The 19,455-nt window shown below is 34.9% G+C and overlaps 1 protein-coding gene and 1 long non-coding RNA gene across 4 annotated transcripts in view; both read left to right on the top strand.

The window, feature by feature from the left end:
* Window positions 1-224: 224 nt before the first annotated feature.
* LOC128547430 (uncharacterized) lies at window positions 225-2,680 on the top strand. Of its 2 annotated transcripts, none has more exons than XR_008366536.1 (3): window positions 225-400; window positions 806-916; window positions 2,586-2,680. It is a non-coding gene; the product is annotated as an uncharacterized LOC128547430 (long non-coding RNA). The 2 variants fall into 2 exon arrangements; XR_008366535.1 differs by having other exon boundaries at window positions 225-532.
* The window catches only part of LOC123533698 (merlin-like), a 39,129-nt gene continuing 22,350 nt past the window's right edge, over window positions 2,677-19,455 (top strand). For both annotated transcript variants that reach the window (XM_053520252.1, XM_045315480.2), the window contains exons 1-11: window positions 2,677-2,926; window positions 4,736-4,864; window positions 6,276-6,482; window positions 7,591-7,742; window positions 8,766-8,841; window positions 9,898-10,032; window positions 10,795-10,869; window positions 11,505-11,618; window positions 12,327-12,449; window positions 13,126-13,257; window positions 15,170-15,255. In XM_053520252.1, the coding sequence (XP_053376227.1) occupies window positions 2,813-2,926; window positions 4,736-4,864; window positions 6,276-6,482; window positions 7,591-7,742; window positions 8,766-8,841; window positions 9,898-10,032; window positions 10,795-10,869; window positions 11,505-11,618; window positions 12,327-12,449; window positions 13,126-13,257; window positions 15,170-15,255 (1,343 nt within the window). In that variant the 5' untranslated portion in view covers window positions 2,677-2,812. The remainder of the gene's footprint in view (window positions 2,927-4,735; window positions 4,865-6,275; window positions 6,483-7,590; window positions 7,743-8,765; window positions 8,842-9,897; window positions 10,033-10,794; window positions 10,870-11,504; window positions 11,619-12,326; window positions 12,450-13,125; window positions 13,258-15,169; window positions 15,256-19,455) is intronic.

Raw genomic sequence — 19,455 nt, 5'->3', positions numbered from 1 at the left:
ACGTAGAAATCTTCTTTAAATTTGATGCCAAACTTGTATCCGAAGTTCTGCTAGTTGCAATTGGAATACCCATTCTTACCAAGCAACTGTAAGGCCCGTTTACATCTATCACACAAGCCATAACGCTGCTTGATAGAAAAATAGATACCTTTTTCCTCAATAACATTCCATTCCAAATGCAATATTCCTTGATTTGAGACTTTTTTAAACTGTTAGAGCAGAAATCTATAGGAGGCAGTAAACAGTTTTGAGCTGTTAGTGTCGAATTGGCCGGGGTGAAATTTACAAATAAGAGGCAATTTACGGAATGAAGTGCATATTTGAACTTCTAAATAATAATAATTGCTAGAATTGAAGTTTCAGCGGCTAGAATTGAGTTTCACTTGTTTAAAGAAAATCAGTTGAGTAGCCTTGATCTTGATAGTATGACGTAATGACTTGCAGGAGCGTATACATGCTTCCTCTGAGCTAGCTTAAAGTGGGGTTGTCATTTTAGCAGGGGCCTCAGGAAAAGTGGAATAGTGAAAAAACGGTACGGATGGCCCATATATTTCAGCTTATTTTCAGATTTTACAGTGTTACTGGAGTATGGAACAGTGTAGCAATTGGGGCTATCGTTTTCAGGGAATTTTCTGCAGCGGTTGAAAAAATGGCAAATTTAGCTTTTTTCGTCATCAGTTTCCGCGACCGGGAGAGCACAAAATTCAGGTCTTGTAAACAGAAAACTAGATATTAGAGATGTATTGCAGATGGTTTGTAACGATAGACATACAGTGATGTTAATGTTGCAATATCTTTATTCCAGGTGTGTGGTTACAGACTTTTGTGTGAGGTTTTGAAAGTTGGGTAGGCGACTCTAGGCCGAGAAGCTCAGAAAACTGTTTACTGCCTCCTTAAGAGCAAATCTTGAAAATTTGTAAGTTCTTCCATGTGCATTTATTTGATGTCTTAGAGGGTTTTCAGTATGATTTGTGAAGGAATATGAGTTTTAAAGTTAATTTTGAAGCAAAATGAGAGTTTTTAAGAGCAATAACTAAGGGGAGATAACCGCGATTCAGACATGAAAGTCAGTTTTATAGTGTTTTCCGAGCCGATATAATGAAAGATATATCTGTTATGACACCATTTTACTTAGACATATGCTTACTGTGACATTAAAGTCGTCAAATAAGGCATTTACATACAAATTCATTGATTTCTATTAATTCAGTAAGCTTTTAACAGCAAAATAGCGGCTCGGACTGCGGAACAGACCTCGGGGGTACTTTCGGCAGTATGTCCCCTGAATCAGTATTTCGTTGTTCGTTTCAGTTTAGAATTTATGTACATATTGCATATAACATAGACTCCAGTCACAGCACACAAAGTTTAGAGAATAGACATATTTTTCCCTGAAATAGATGGGCTTTGAAAGGTTTGTCTCAAAAGTAACGTTTTTCTCATATTTCATCACTCGCGGAAAGTGATCATTATCAAATTGAGGTCTTAACATGGACTCGTGGTCTGATGCAGTCAGTTCTATGGGTTGAAAGTCATGTACATCATAGCTAAATATCACAGTGCAGATAATTATCTTCAAATAGACACCATTTAGTGTCATGGAATAGACAAATTAGCATGTAGTGGTATATTTTGTGAAACGTTAAGAGGGTGACATATGGTGCTCATGCATGTGCTTGTAGCTTCCTGGAGTAGGTCCAGCACAGTACCAGTGACTTAAAATTGCTATAATATTCAGCCAGCTTGGCAGCTGAACATATCTAGATACTAAAACATGGTTGAGACCTCATTTTTATATGCAATGGGCCTTAAATGAAACTATAATGTTACTAGTTTAATTTCGGTACGCGTTCCTGGTAGAATTTTGCATACATGATGTACTCCATGTTGTCAAAATTTTCAACAGCATATGTTGGATATGTATGAAATTGGGTTTCTTTTGGTCAGAATTGATTAAATTACAAAATAAACAGCAAATGTCATACTATTGGGGTCACTTTTGTCTCCCTTAAGGAGGCAGTAAACAGTTTTGAGCTGTTAGTGTCGAATTGGCCGGGGTGAAATTTACAAATAAGAGGCAATTTACGGAATGAAGTGCATATTTGAACTTCTAAATAATAATAATTGCTAGAATTGAAGTTTCAGCGGCTAGAATTGAGTTTCACTGTTAAAGAAAATCAGTTGAGTAGCCTTGATCTTGATAGTATGACGTAATGACTTGCAGGAGCGTATACATGCTTCCTCTGAGCTAGCTTAAAGTGGGGTTGTCATTTTAGCAGGGGCCTCAGGAAAAGTGGAATAGTGAAAAAACGGTACGGATGGCCCATATATTTCAGCTTATTTTCAGATTTTACAGTGTTACTGGAGTATGGAACAGTGTAGCAATTGGGGCTATCGTTTTCAGGGAATTTTCTGCAGCGGTTGAAAAAATGGCAAATTTAGCTTTTTTCGTCATCAGTTTCCGCGACCGGGAGAGCACAAAATTCAGGTCTTGTAAACAGAAAACTAGATATTAGAGATGTATTGCAGATGGTTTGTAACGATAGACATACAGTGATGTTAATGTTGCAATATCTTTATTCCAGGTGTGTGGTTACAGACTTTTGTGTGAGGTTTTGAAAGTTGGGTAGGCGACTCTAGGCCGAGAAGCTCAGAAAACTGTTTACTGCCTCCAAATAACATTGATGAAAAAATTGCAAAAAGTTTTAAAAAATGTAAAAATGCCTGAAAAGTTTGAAATTTGATTATTTAATCTAAAGCGAAATAGATCTCTCAAGTTACAAATAGATAAATCCTCGAATGAAAATTCAACATGCCGCTTGTAAATATGAAAAAGGCCAGCAAGGCGGCAGCAAAGTCGTCCGGAAAAAGTTTTTCAGTTCGAGTGCAAACAATGGACGCTGAACTAGAGTTTGCCAATATTGAAGTGAGTAAATAGTGCTCAAATGTCATAAAGCACTGACTACATATGGTAAATAATATCTGGGATTTCTTTCCTTCATAAAATGACTCTGGCAACCAGAGTCTGTCCCAAGCTGAAAAAGTATCCTCGTACTGCCAAAATTCGATAACAAATTTGATCTGCCCTGGAAATGTTTTATATTTTTCATACTTGACCTTTACTTACTAACATTATTTGATCGAATATTGGTGGTACTGGGGAAATTTTGCCTTCCATTTCAGGAAATAACATAAACCTGTAAACCTAGGTATTCTATAAGAACCATGGTCATGAAGGGGAAAATATACTAACCCGTTTCTATCGCGAATTTCATACCTAAACATGCTAGAACACGCAGTTCAGTAAATGTGTACTATGGATATCAAATGTTTGTCAGTCGTCATTTTACTACACAAGTTCGCTAAAATGTGCAAATGCAGCATAAATGTGCAAAATGAATTAAATAAACAGAACAGATGCCTGACCAATGTACGATTTCAAATTGAAGATCATGTACAAGATGAATTTCTATTCCATCATTCGGGTTTTATTGTAAAATGTGATTTTTTTCAAATTCTGTTTTTGTTTGTTTACATTTCGCCAAACATGTGCACACTGCCATGACCTCTAGACCAAATGTTCATTAGGGAAGGTCAAGCAAGTTTTTTTCTTAACGTTGATGAATGCGTAAAATTATGTTGATAATTCAGCAATATGGAATATGAGAGTGAATGAGACATGTGCTTGTACATGATGGAATATAAATTATCGCTTGTTCAATTTACTAGGTACCCATTTCACCGAACTGCGCGTTTAAGGTTGAGAAATTACGATTGAAACGGGTTAGTATATTTTCCCATTTCTTGACCATGGTTCTTATTGAATATCCTAGGTGTAAGTATAAATGTACAGAGGCATTTTTCTTTCTGTTCTGGTGCCAGTGCCCATACCGCCAATACGTCTTTTCCTGAAATTGAAGGCAAAAGTACCCAAATTTAGTTGACAAGAAAAATAAATGCAAGTGTAATAGAAATACTACATTGTAACATCATTGAATTAAGCCACAGTCATCATTGAATCAAGCCACAGTCAGTTATACATTATTGGGCTGGGAGAGGACTGGGACTTGCCCACAGAGATGTAAGAAGAAGTTTACATACGTCTGTTCAAGTCGCTGTTCTGTGTGGCATCTGTGTAAAGTCTGCTCTTCAGTTTTTGGAAAATCCTGTCCTCTATCGTGTTCCAGAAGTAGTTATAACACCACTAATTATACCCACCATAGATACATGGCCTGTTAATGTACCATCCGTCACAACAACTATCTTTCAGTATAAACATTTAGGGTTATACCAGAATTGGTCCTCCTAAGTAACTGAACAGATTTTCAAACACCATTGAATTTTTCTTGCTCATATTGACTGGCTTTTTGCCAACACTGAGTAGATGACATGCGGTGCACTACATACCATGTGATGATGCCAATGATAAAATTTAATCTATGTGTTTTATACAATTTGTAAACATCCAGTAAATTTGAGGTATAGAGGATATGGACTATGTGAAGTCACACTTTTTGTATCATTGAAATAATTTATGTTAAAATTGACATATTGATAGAACTGAATAGCAAGTTATCGAAGATTTTCCTACAAAAAAATCTGAAGTTTCTAATTCTGTATGCTTCGGGTCGGTCTTTGTGTTAGGATTTAAGAAATATATGTATAATTTTTCCAGTCTTACACACCAAATATTTGTTGTATGTCAGTCTTGTATATTTTCTTATATATTTTACAGCACAAGGCATCAGGAAAGGAGCTGTTTGAACTGGTCTGTAAGACTATTGGCCTCCGGGAGACTTGGTATTTTGGCCTTCAGTACATTGATTCAAAGGGTTATATAGCCTGGCTTAAGTTTGATAAGAAGGTTAGTATAATTCTGTGACAGTGTGCAGTAGAATACAGGGCGTGACATATTCTTTGAAAGCAATTTCTCTTGCAGGACTAGTGCTTAGAATTTTCGCTTTTCCTGTTGCAATATATACTTACTTGTTCTGTAATTCACTGAAGAAAAACAAGTTGTATTGACAGCTTCTATTTTGCTTTATGAAGTTCATTGAAAAGCTAGATACTGGAATCTTGTCATGGATTATCAAGTGTCTAGCTAATACATTCATTATGCTATTCATGAATGGAGGAAATAAAAGAACAGGAAAAGATTTTTAAGTTGTAAACAATAAATCATGTTATTATGCCCCCAAAGGGAGGCATATAGTTTTTGAACCGTCTGTTGGTCTGTCCGCAATTTTGTGTCCAGTCCATATCTATGTCATCGATGGATGGTTTTTCAAATAACTTGGCCTGGATGTGTACACAGTAAGACGACGTGTCGCGCGCACCAAGACCCAGGTCCGTAGCTCAAAAGGTCAAGGTCACACTTAGACATTAAAGGAAGATAGTGCATTGATGGGCGTGTCGTCCATATCTTTGTCAATCGATAGTGGATTTTCAAATAACTTGGCTGAATGTGTACCACAGTTAAGACGACGTGTCGCGCGCAAGACCTAGCGTCCGTAGCTCAAAGTGTAAGGACACCTTAGACATAAAGGATAGTGCATTGATGGGGAGTCTTGGTCCATTATCTTTGTCATCGATGGATGGATTTCAAATAACTTGCATAATGTGTACCACAGTAGGTGTGACGACGTGTCGCGCGCAAGACCCAGTCCGTAGCTCAAAGGTCAAGGTCACACTTACACGTTAAAGGTCGTTTTTCATGATTGTGCATTGATGGGCATGTCCGGTCCATATCTTTGTCATTCATGCATGGATTTTAAAATAACTATGCATGGAATGTGTGACACAGTAAGACGAGTGTCGGCATGCAAGAACCCCGCTCCGTAGGTCAGAAGGTACTAAACTTGACATTAGGCCATACTATTCATTTCAAAAGTGCCTGGGGGGCATGTGTCATCCTATGGAGACAGCTCTTGTTTTTGAAATGTTAATGTTGCAATTTATTTCATTTTTGGTCAAAAGTTACACTCACCCTGCAGGACTAGTACTAAAGCAAGTTGCACCACCCATAGTCAATTTCTGCTCGTATTTACAGGTGGATTTGTGGGATAGTGGGATAAAAGTCTGCAAAAATATTTTTTTTGTTTGTGGCAAAAGTTTTTTTTCCTGATTACAGAACAGTGTTTTAAATCAAGATTTGTGGTCCATATACTGATATCAATTTAATATTTCAGTTTAACTAACATCTTTATTGTTGTATATTTAATTACGTTTTTTTTTAAAGAATGATCATTTTTTAACATTTTTTTGTGTACTAACAGGTGTTAGATCAAGATGTGCCAAAAGAGTCACCAGTAACATTTCTGTTTCTTGCCAAGTTTTATCCAGAGGATGTGTCCGAGGAGTTGATACAAGAGATTACACAACATTTATTCTTCCTGCAAGTGAAACAGTCCATACTCAACATGGATATATACTGCCCACCAGAGGCCTCAGTTCTACTAGCTTCTTACGCTGTGCAAGCAAAGGTGTAATTTTAATGCTTTCTTTTCCTCTTATAAGTTTAATACATGCATAAAGTGAATCATCAATGCCAAAGATTTTTAAGGATATGGAAACACTATCCGAGGTTGACTTTTTTCACAACCAACTTTACTGACCTCTCAAAGGATGGGATATCCTTAACTGCCCCCTTAGCTCAATAGACTAGAAACGCAACTACGGTAACTTTTCTGTTAAATACAGCACCCTGCCCCTTTTTGGCCTCACCCTGCCCTTTTTGAGCGCTAGAAATAACACTAAATAGGGAGAGCGGCGATCTACAGATCGCAGGGTCTTGAGTTTGATCCTCGGGCGGGCCATGTGTTCTCCGTGACGATTTGATAAAATACATTGTGTCTGAAATCATTCGTCCTCCACCTCTGATTCATGTGGGGAAGTTGGCAGTTACTTGCAGAGAACAGGTTTGTACTGGTAAAAAATCCAGGAACACTGGTTAGGTTACCTGCCTGCCGTTTCATGACTGAAATACTGTTGAAAAACAGCGTTAAACCCAAAATAAACAAACAAACAAACAAAAATTCCACAACACGGTATGATAGATTTATTTTCACATGATTCAGACCATTCAATCCCTTACTCTGATTATGGCATATATTATTCTGTCATACGAAACCTCAACAGTGAAATGACCAAGCAGGTACATACTACATGAACAATGAATTGTTTATCCTTTGAAAAATCTTACTATGTGTTATGATACATGATGGTATATTAAGTAAATTTAACATGTTACAGTGTAGTACGAGTGTAAGATAAGATTACTTCGAATGAAAGTGATAATGATAGATGTTAAAGATTTTAAGGTAGTGAACCTGTAGTGGTGTTAGGCACTTTTTGTGCAATTATGTATTCTTGTTTAATTTATTTCGATCTTTTATGGTTATTACAGCTCGTACAAGGACATGACTTCCTTTACTATTGGAAAATGCTACTTACAACCAGAGAATGTTGAAGTTACATATGAAAACTATGATAATTTCTGATTGCCATCTCAGGTCAGCTACCTTAAATGATATTATTTGGCAAATTAGCTCTTTAAATGAATTCATCAATTATCTTTTATTTTCCCTCCAGTATGGAGACTATGATGAGACAACATATAAACCAGGAATGCTAGCCAGTGAAGACCTGCTACCTCAGAGAGTTATAGACCAGTATCAGATGACATCTGAAATGTGGGAGGAGAGAATCAAAACATGGTACGCTGATCAACGAGGATTTACAAGGTAAGTTGCTGTATTATATAGTTTTGGAAAATCTTAGAAGACAGTTGTACTGATTAAGAAAAATCAGATCAGCGTGAAAATATATCACTATAAATTTTGTCACATCTACAAGTTTCCAGCACTTACTTTGGTCAAAAAACTTTCTTGATGACCCAATATACTTTGTATCAGGTAAGTAATTCCATAGTGAGTAAGTGGTTGTCAGATATGAAATCTGAAGTTTTGTTAATTTTGTCCAGATTCTGTAAACAGAAATATATGGTGGTTTTGTACTTGTCTGGTACCGATTTCCTTGATATGGTAGATCCTATGTCAAGTCACCAACAGACCAGTATTATGATACACAGACAGTGTATTGACTTGTGTTGAGGTCCCATTGTAATTTCCATTTTGACTGTGATAGACATTTTATATTTACACAAATTAGACCAGAGAATGATAAAGGAATAATGTTAAGTTGCACTAAGGCACCTGTACCATCATAAAGATGAGTAACATATTTATATTGCCAAACTTGTGTTTCCAGTTTCTTATCAGAGTGTACCTGGGGGTCAGCTATTGCAACATTCATAACCCACATGTACCTTGTCCTGTTATCTATTATCATTTTGATAATTTCATACGCTTCATTGAAATCATTAATATTCATGATAGGCTAATTTCAATTTTTCATAGATTTATTTCTTGTATCAGCCCATGAAATTTAATCCAAATGAACAAAAAATCTAAATTGTTGCATCTTCAAAGTGAAAATGAATAAATTCACATTCCCACAAAATACCAGGCAGTAGGTTTTGTCAATACCATGAATTATTATGCCAGTGAAAACAAACAGTTTTCACAGTATTATAGCCAGTGAACTCATTAATGTATCATCTCTTAAAGTCAAAAACATTCAACATTTTTAAAATTTTAGTAGCTGATGACTCTTAATCTCTTTCGTCTGTATGTTGTGTATGCCTACTAAAAGAACTGTGAAGTTTCTTTCCTGTATTTTGATTTGTATTTATCCATATTTTACAGAAGTGAAGCAGAGATGGAATATTTAAAGATAGCACAGGAATTTGAGATGTATGGTGTTAATTATTTCCAAATTAAAGTAAGTCTCTTTGTTGTTGCAGATTATATATATTTAAAAAAATACTTACATGGTAACTAGCCACTTACTTACTTGCAAGGTACCAATGTAAAGCAGGTCCAATGTTTTGTTGTACATTTGATAGTACTTTCGAGTTAAATTCTCTTCCAGTTATTTAACATCTTCAAACCTTATCATGTCCAGGGCTGATCATTTGCATGTAGTGATAAGTTTTCTCTTGCACGAAAAAAGAAGTAGAAGACAAGTAATCTTCCAAGGTTATGACTATGGTCAAATTGGCACAGAAAAAAACATTTCAATATCTGGGTAACCTTACTGATATACACTTTAAGAATATGTTACAGGAAATAATTGCAGAAATATAAACAAGATCTTTGATTAGATGAAGTGGCATACTTTCTCAAATAAATGTGGAATTTGTCAACAGAGATTTTCAGGTGTATTTATTTCTATTCTGTCAGTCTCTTTAAAAACTGAAATGTCTGTCCCCAGTAGCCTGCTACATGTAGCTTTTAGAGTGCAGATCTATGGATCGCAGGATTGTGAGTTTTATCTCTGAGCGAGGCTTATGTTTTCTGTGATGATTTGATAGAAGACATTGTGTCAGAAGTCATTTTGCTCTCCCTCTGCTACATGTGGAGAAGCTGGCACTAACTTGCAGAGAACAAGTTAGAACTGGTACAGAATCCAGAAAGTTAGGTTAACTGCACACCATTACATAACTAAAAAACTGTTGAAAATGGTGCTAAACCCAGAACAAACAAGTCTCTCTTATGTTCTATTCAAGTGTCTCTTTTGTACCATATAGACTGTAAATCCTTGAACTCTTCCCTTACTGTACAGAGACACCTGCCGTCACAATTCAATAGACATGTGATTTTCATAGTCACCTGATATTTGTGAAGGCAGTGATTAATGAAGCCTTAGGGGAGATAATTGCTGCTGTGATTTGATAGACAATGTTTATGATGTTGTTTGGGTTTTACATTACTTTTCAGCAGTATTTCATGTACCGGTAGAATACAGATTTACATTCTGTTATTGTCATCTTTTCAGAACAAGAGGAACACAGATCTCTGGCTAGGTGTTAATGCACTAGGTTTGAATATTTATGAGAGAGACAATAGGTTATCCCCAAATGTCACATTTCCCTGGAATGAAATAAAAAACATCTCATTTAAAGATAAAAAGGTAAGTTGCTTTTGTTTCAGAATTATACAAAATGGAGGTGACTATCCTTGATGATAAAAGAACTGAGAAAAGAGGAAATGAATTGCTTTATTTCATTTTTAGCTTGACTTTTCAAAGAAAAGAGCTATTGCATTCGCCCCAGCATCGGCGTCACTGTCGCCGTTGGTTAAAGTTTTTGACAAAGACAAATATCTCTGTTGCTATCAAAGCTATTGAATTGAAACTTAAAATAGTTATTTACTATCAAAGTCTACACCAGGAGAAACAGTCCCCATAACTCTGGATTGAATTTAGACAGAGTTATGCCCCTTTTTAACTTAGAATTTTTTGGTTAAAGTTTTTGATAAAGTCAAATATCTCTGTTACTATCAAAGATTTTGACTTGAAACTTAAAATACCTCTTGTTTGTTTTGATTATGTGTGTGTGCCAGTGCTTTATTGTATTTGATGCTTAATGAAAACATTTTACTTTACTTTTTTGCTTTTCCACAATTTATTTAGTCAGATTTAAAAATTACAGGCATACATGTGTGCATTGCAAAATGGATTGAGCAGGCTGTACAGTCCGCATATGATTTTTATAATTTATAGGATTATAGGCTATTTTTGTAATTTTGTTAACACAGCCCTAAATATCTTTCAATACAAACACCTTATGATGGGTAAATGACTCTTACCAGAAAGGTCATTTTGGATTGGAACATAATGTACTGAAAGAAAGATATCAGAGTGAAAAATGTGTGTATAATTATTTTGTTTCAGTTTGTGATCAAAGCAATTGATAAGAAGGCACCTGATTTTGTGTTTTATGCACCAAAGATCCGGCTTAATAAACTGGTAAGTAAGTGACAGGTGTGGTATTTTACCTCATTCTCGTATTACCATCTTCATTGTGACACGCCTAGTTTTTACAACAGTGAATTTTTTTTTTATAGTCTGATGTGATGGAACTTATTTTCCTCTTGTAAAAATGAATGTTGATATTAATGATGAAACAAAAACTGGTAATGAAAATTTTCTGGCTGTAAATGTTTTGTAAAGCCATGATTGTTTAAGAAGGCTGTCAGACTTTTGCCAATGTATAGAAAATTACTTAAAAGACCATGATGAATGATTGTTGAACTTTTTAACTGTAGTTAACAAATGTGACGCTGATACTGTGTAATCATGAAGTACAGAAAATCTGATTTTGCTGTTGGAAAAGCAGCTTCATAATACAGTAATATAAAAATGTACATACTGTTGAATGAAAATCTCTTTAACTCTTACTAAAAGCAACACTAGTTTCACTTGTTTTTGAGTGACTTAAGAAGTTTCCATTGTGTTAGCAAATATTCTATGCACTAGAGTAATATGTAGATTTCTCATTTTTCGAAATAGAAAATCTCTTTTAAGATGATTAGATCACAGCATAAAAAACTATTTTTCTGAAAGCTAAACATTTACAAATAATTGCGTTTTTTTCCCTTTAGATTTTAGAGTTATGTGTTGGTAACCATGAGCTGTTTATGAGACGTCGTAGACCCGACTCTATGGAGATCCAACAGATGAAGGCCCAGGCTAGAGATGAAAAAGTTAGAAAGCAGGTATGGAAGTTCATTCATTGAAATCCAGATGTGAACAGCTGAGTTAGTTTAAATTGTGTCCTTCTGTCCAACCTTAAGGACATTCTTAGGATTACTGGAATCACTCGGCTTCCATCTGTCATTAGCCATATTTCTTTAAATGACATCTCCTCTGGAACCATTAGAAACTGAAAAAGTTGGCATGGATGCTCCTTTGATGGCCCTTTACCACATTTTTTTCTTCAAGAAATTGATATCAAGAACTCTGGTTACCATGGTAAGGGAATTGAAAAACTTCAAAAATCTTCTTGTCAAACACCAATGACCAGATTCCCTGTATGTATATAGTGGAAACTCATAAACAAGCTTATTTTCAGAAAAGTCCACTAGGAACTGGAAATAATTGCACACAAACTCACCTGCTGTTAACCTCTACTAAGAATGTTCAGATTATTCAGATTCATGAAAAACAGTGCCACAAGATGGCTTGGTCACTCTGCCTTTTATATATTAAGTAGAGGAAATTTTAGAAAATCTTTTTGTCAGAAACTGCCTGAGTTTGAAATAATTTCATACAAATGTTCCTGTCCTTTATCAAGACTTTTCAAATTATTCTGATTAATAAGAAACACGGTCCTAAGAGCTAAAAATATAGAAATCTTCATACAACATGTCCTTTACCACAGGCTTTGTGTTATGTTCTAGCTGTGATGTTTCTCTGAATTTCAGATTGAGAGAACACGTTATACCAAGGAGAAGCAGTTGAAGGAGGAAGCTTTGAGAGAGAAAGAGGAATTAGAAAGAAGATTGTCTCAGTTACAAGATGATGTTAGAATAGCTCAGGAATCTCTGGTATATGTTATGTCAGTCTATATAGTCACATACAGGGGCCTCCGTGGCCGAGTGATTATGGTCGCTGACTTAAAACCACTTGCCCCACATCAATGTGGGTTCAAGCCTCACTTGGGGCATTGAATTCTTCATGTGAGGAAGCCATTCAGCTGGCTTACGGAAAGTCTGTGGTTCTACCCAGGTGCCCACTTGTGATGAAATAATGCACGGAGGGGCAGCTGGGGTCTTCCTCCACCATCAAAGCTGGAAAGTTGCCATATGACCTGTAATTGTGTTAGTGTGATGTTAAACACAAAAAAAATATATATAGCCACATACTGCTCCAGTTCATTGTGTGGGGATGGGGGTGGGTCTTAATAGAAACTGTTTGAACTGGACAAGAAAAGTGACATATACCACCATTGTTTTAATTAATAATTTTATTCAAAAGACAGTGTTTTTTCCCCCCATATTAATGTATATTTACTTCACTTTTTCCTGTATTCAAATTTGTGATGACAAAATATTTATTACAAACATTCATTAAATTGTTCATTTATGGCATTTATTTTAGAGTATAATCCTCAGTTTCAATGCAAGTATTTTTACATACAGAATTTCCAAAATTTTAGCATTTACTGACTATTCAATAGATGAAATTTCAGGTCTAATTAGTTTACAATATTTTGATTGACAGTTAAGGTCTGAGGAGACAGCAGAATTGTTAGCAGAGAAGGCAAGAATTGCGGAGGAGGAGGCATCATTACTTTCACAGAAAGCCAACGAGGCAGAGAATGAGAAAAATAGAATACGATTGTCTGCAATAAAGGTAACTTAGGAAACAAAAACTGATAATTAGCAACATATTTGAGAAAGAATTATTTTATCACATTGTTTACATTAGGGGAGTGAAATTAACCATTACATAACTATGGAAATTACCTCAGGTAATAAAGCTTTGGGGTTGTTGTTGTTTTAAGTAAAGGAGACGCTGGTCAAATTGCTTCTGCACAGCCTCACATTTTATTATTTTATTCAACTGGTTTGATAAATAATGTGAAAAGTAACTCATATACTATCCTGTATTTGCTAAACATAGAATTTAGTATAAGGTTTTGTTCTGGTATCTCTTCTATTATGGTGTGTGACTTCTAAGTGGTAGGTATGGGTATCTCCCTTTACAAAGATAGATATTATGTTCAATATTGTTTCTGTACTTCCATTGTCACTGAATGCTTGTTCTGTTTTTAGCTCACCTGTCACATAGTGACAAGGTGACCTTTTGTGATCACCCTTCATCCGTCGTCAGTCCGTGCGTGCGTGCGTCCGTCAACAATTTCTTGTCTGCACGATAGTGGTTTCATTTATGATTTTATTTTAACCAAACTTGCACACAACTTGTATCACTGTAAGATCACGGTTCCTTTCTTGAACTGGCCAGATCCCATTATGGGTTCCAGAGTTATGGCCCCTGATAGGGCCAAAATTAACTATTTTGACCTTGTCTGCGTAATAGCAGCTTTATTTATGATTTGAATTTTACCAAACTGGCACACAACTTGTATCACCATAAGATCTTGGTTCCTTTCTTGAACTGGCCAGATTCCATCTTGGGTTCCAGAGTTATGGCCCCTTAAAGGTCCAAAATTAGCTATTTTGACCTTGTCTGAACAATAGCAGCTTCATTTATGATTTTATTTTAACCAAACTTGCACACAACTTGTATCACCATAAGATTCGGTTTCTTTCTTGAATTGGCGAGATTCCATATGGGTTCCAGAGTGATGGCCCTGAAAAGGCAAAATTAGCTATTTTGGACTTGTCTGCACAATGCAGCTTCATTATGATTTGAATTTAACCAATCTTGCTTACAACTTGTATCACCACAAGAATCTTGCTTCCTTTCTTGAATGGCCAGATTCCATCTTGGGTTCAGGAGTTATGGGCCCCTTAAAGGTCCAAATCGGCTATTTTGGCATTTGCAGCCATATAGAGACTTCATTTTTGGTTTTATTTGATACAAACTTCCAAAAATATCTTCAACAACAATAATCTTGGATTCCACTGACAAATCAGATCCATCATAGGTTCCAGAGTAATTTATATTCTGATTACCTCCCCTGATTGTAATCAAAATGGATTTATATCAGTAAGTACTTACAGGACTTAATGGTAATTTCATTATTGTTTATTAGTTGGACTGAGACAATCAGGGTAGATAAATCTCCCACACATGGGATGATTTTATGTCAATTACTCCCTTTATTTTCAATTAAAATTGTTATATCTCTTAACTAATGAAGATAATGATCTGAAATTTCATTTATGTCAACAGATTTATTTGGCAGATCTTCTTTTGTCCACTTACAATATTTTTTTTAATTTAACTTACCTTCCGTTACTATAAATAGCTTATTTTAGTATCTTTTTTATTATTGCCATAGAGAAAACATGAGACCCAGTTTTTCTATGGTACAACATGGTTGGTACCTCCCAATTTTTAGGTGTATTTTAAACATTCTATACATTGTAAGATTTTTTTTTCTTTTTGGTTAAATTCCTTACTTTGTTGTTCATGTCTTTGGACTTAGATATTTTTTCTGAGGACCTTCTTGTCCTCAAGTGCAATGATAACAGGTGAGCGATATAGGGCCATCATGGCCCTTTTGTTACTGAAACATTTCAGCTGAAACTTTCTTCTGTATGAGCCAAAATGTAAATATGTCTTAGTGTAATTGTAGACTGAGGAAGAGAAATTAACTATGGAACTACGGGCCAGAGATGCTGAATTTATAGCTACAAGATTACTGGAAGATTCTGAACAGAGGTAAATGAATATATCATATATATATTTAAATCATTTCAGATCAGGATATTGGGTAACAAGTAAAAATGTTATGTAAGAATTGTAGGTCTAGATCATGCAATGAGAAATATAAGCTCAGCTTTATTACATTCTGTCATGTTTTGTATGATTGCCTTGTATGCCTTTTCTGTGGCTAGAACTAAATAGAAGAGAAGAACCTAAATTGTTGTATAATCTTCTGAATGGAGTCCTAATTTGGCGATATTTTGTCTTTTGATGTTTTGTCGTAAATCCATGTCATGACCATAAGAAATATTATCACATCACCTAATCGTTGTATTGAGAACTTGTCTCAGCAAGAATTATTTTACCTATTTGAATCAAGTTGTAGTTATCATAAAAAAAAACATTTTTAAACTACTTGATGGATCTTTAGCTCACTTGAGCCAGAAAAGTCCTGAATGTTTTGTCAAAGCCTATTTCATTAAATACAAAAGTCTGTTAAACCTGCTAAAATGTTTACTATAAAAGTTTATTGATTATTACAGTAAAAAAATTTAGCTACAACATTGGGTTGAATCCTAATTATAAACGTGCTGTTAATTGATTGCTAATATTTTGTTCCACCGCCTCTGATAATAATCCTAGCATGTGGTCTGCCTGATTGACAGAGAAAATAATGTTCTCAAAGTTTCATCTTTTTAATGTTGAGTAAAACTTTACAAAGTCAAGTCTAGAAACATTGTCTACATCATTTTTTGAGTCGGCTAAACGCTGAAAGCGTTTGACGAGTCCTTGCTATCGCCCGATTTCTCATTCTCATCAAATGGCCTTACAACACAGCGAATTGATGTAGTTCCATTAGATTGTCTCTAATTTCAAAGAGTTCATTGATCGAATTAAGTTCATTTATGTCAATCCCATTTGTTATGACCAATATAAAATGTAATCTGTCAAATTTATGAAGTGTAATTGTGAAATACTTAAATAAAGCCACGTATTTTCTTCCGCGGTAACTCATTAAGCATAAATACGAATAACGATTCTGCAGGATTCGATAATACATTTGCGCATATGATTATGATGACTAATTTATGCCCCTTTTATCACAGAATGCAATATGATGTTATCAAAATTCAAAATCAATCTTGCATTATTAACTTATTAGCCATATTATCCATTTGTTACCCTGTCCATTTCAAAAAATAATCTTTAAGGTTTAGGAGTATATCACCAAAACACAGAAATATTTTATAAACGAATAACATCGTTACCAATATTTACTTAACCATTACATGTCTGCCATCTGTCCGTACTGAAATATTCTGAAAAAGTTGTCCCCCTTTTGAAATGAATGCCATTTGTAAGAAATAATAAATAAACATGGTGAAAAACTTGTTCCCACTTAATTATGTGAAATTTCAACACTCGATGCGATTGCAAATGAATCATAACTAAATGTGTAACAGTTCTTTGAAAATGGTGGGTTTTGAAGGCGTTTGACTGCCGGAAGTGGGTCCCTTTTAGGCAGTTTTTTTTTGGATTCAATGTTTATATTAGTATACTGACACTTGTTTTGTTGTTTTTGAAGATAGCGTGTATATTACTTATATTACATACAAACAAGTGTCAGTATACTGATAATAAGAATTGAATTCCGAAAAAAGAACTGTTTAAACAGGCTCCCACTTCCAGACAGTCGAGCGCTTTTTAAAGGACTCACCATTTTCAAGGAAATGTTACACATGTTTGTTTTGATGCATTTGTAATAGCGTGAGAGTGTTGAATTTTCACATAACTCGGAACACAATGTTCAGCGATTGTTTATTTTTATTTCGTTACAAATGGCATTCATTTTCAAAGGGGGACAACTTTTCAGAATTATTTTCAGTTACGGGACAAGTACGGCAGAACAGGTAATGGTCAGGTTAAAATATTGGTAACGATGTTGTTCGTTTTATAATATATTTGTGTTTGGTGATATACTCTAAACCTTAAATTCATTGCGCTGTGAATTTCATAAATTGCGCAGGCTTACCAAGCTTGCGTTAACATCTAGGAAAGACAAATATAGTTCCAGAATACTACTAGTATTTTATGAGTGGGGTTTATCTCTGAAAGACATTGGAATGTCCTTATCCAAAGAGTTGACTACAGCGATTTGAATTAAATTATGACAGCTTATTTTAATGACTGAATAAGATATGTGCCAAGTACGTTAATTCTTCCGCGAGACTTCGCGGATGAATCCTTAATTACATTCGGGGACTTGTCGGCGAACACATTGACTGTTTATAACAACCTTCTACGACTTTGAGTTTGAAAAATACGGCCTTTGGTTTGAGAACAAAATATACGAAGAGTGGCAAGATCGAAAGGATGCAAAATCGGAGTGGCGAAAATACAAACATCTGCTGACAACTTATTATAAATGTAAACCGTTTGGAATTCGTTATGGTTGGATAATTTGCTTACGATTCAGGTCGCAAAAAAAAATGAAACTGGTCATCATTCTGCCGTTTATGATGAACATAGGTTGAATTTTGCTGGTCAGTAAGTGGATAAACTATCGGGAGAAGAAGCTCTCACTGGTTTGTTTAATTACTACTGATTTTAAAAATGATTTTATTTCTTATTTTTCGAGAAATAAATCTGCGAAACATTTAATTGTAGTTTTTGAAATCGAAAGTAGATCATCTATGTTAGACTGTTTTGATGAAATGAAACAATTTTCAGCTCAACTCAATTTCTTTATGAAATGATTTAAGTAAGAGGTAATTTCACCATCAACTTCAATGTCAGGTACTGCCAACTGCTGCTAAACTGTCTTCGTATTATCACAATTTGTAAAACATACTGTTGAAAATGGAAATTTTGGCAGTATTTAGAAAAGTGTAATTGTATCCGGATATAATATTTTGGATAAATATCAAGCTGTGTTAAGAAATTTTAACATTCAGTTAACAGGACACGTTAGATCTTGATAACAGAAAGGGATTGTAGAATTATAGTTCCTACTGTGGACAGGAATGCGTACCGGCGACTCAGTAACCATCAGAACAAATCAACACCCTTTACAATATTTACAAATTTATTTTACATAAGATGATTGTTAACAATGAATAGATATGAAAAGAAAAAAAAAAACTGATTGAAGACAAGAAAAAAAGAAGTTCAGTACTCTAGATATAAAGTTCTTATAGTCCTTTCTAATCTGACGTGACACAGGTCTTTAATGTTAATTGGAATTTAAGTAGCACATACAAAAAGATTCTTCTAAATTAAGTCAGTTTTCCTTTAAACCGTGAATACGTTGATTCCGCTGTTGGCTCCCTATGGTTTAGCTGATTGCCATCGTGAGTGACTTCAGAGGTAACAAAAATCATCGTCTTTGCGGTTTAGGGCACCAACCATGGGAGTAAGCTCTGCGCTGGGAATATCAATCCAGGCGAGTGAGACAAGTTGAACCTCGGGCATTGTACTTCCGGGTTATGACATCACCAGGAAAAATCGTCTGGGGAAGAAGCTAAAATATATAACACTATGGTAAGCACATAATCATAACAAATAAGTCAGGGCAAAAAAGCTGCTCTTTGGGTACACCATACCTCCGTAGGCTCCCATGATATACGTGCTACTTATACCAAAACCATATGTGCTAACTAAGTTCATACGTCACATGATTAAAATACGTCATTATTACTTCATTATTACAAAGATTACTTACTTAAAAGACTAAGGTTAAAGTATAGAAAAGTAGGAAAAGGTATATGATGAAACATTATCGTAATCGGAAATGATAAACTGCAGCCATTTTGAACAACTTCAAATTAACAAAATTCAATGTAAATCAAACGTTTATTGAAGAGTTGGCATCCATATAATATCTAATGCCATACACTACAACGGACATTAATTAGATGGGCTATTGACTGGCACACAATTACAAATTACAATAATATATTACAAACATGGCACTAGACTTGCCATATATAGATTTATACATAACAATACAATGCCAGTAATGGCGTTCCATTAATAACGAAATGTTTGAATTAGTTTTTGAAACAAAAGTACTTTATTAATTATCATGTTACAAATTTCAGTTCAAAAAGTTTACTCTTTTATTTTATTATATAATTGGAACATTTTTAGATTCCTCTTTCGAAATAATTTAAAAAGTCTGAAAAATTTAATAAATCATCCTTGACATACCGAAAT

The sequence above is a fragment of the Mercenaria mercenaria genome, chromosome 12 (genome assembly GCF_021730395.1).
Source record: "Mercenaria mercenaria strain notata chromosome 12, MADL_Memer_1, whole genome shotgun sequence".
In the NCBI taxonomy this organism is placed as follows: domain Eukaryota; kingdom Metazoa; phylum Mollusca; class Bivalvia; order Venerida; family Veneridae; genus Mercenaria; species Mercenaria mercenaria.
This window is presented reverse-complemented; position numbering and strand designations above follow the sequence as displayed.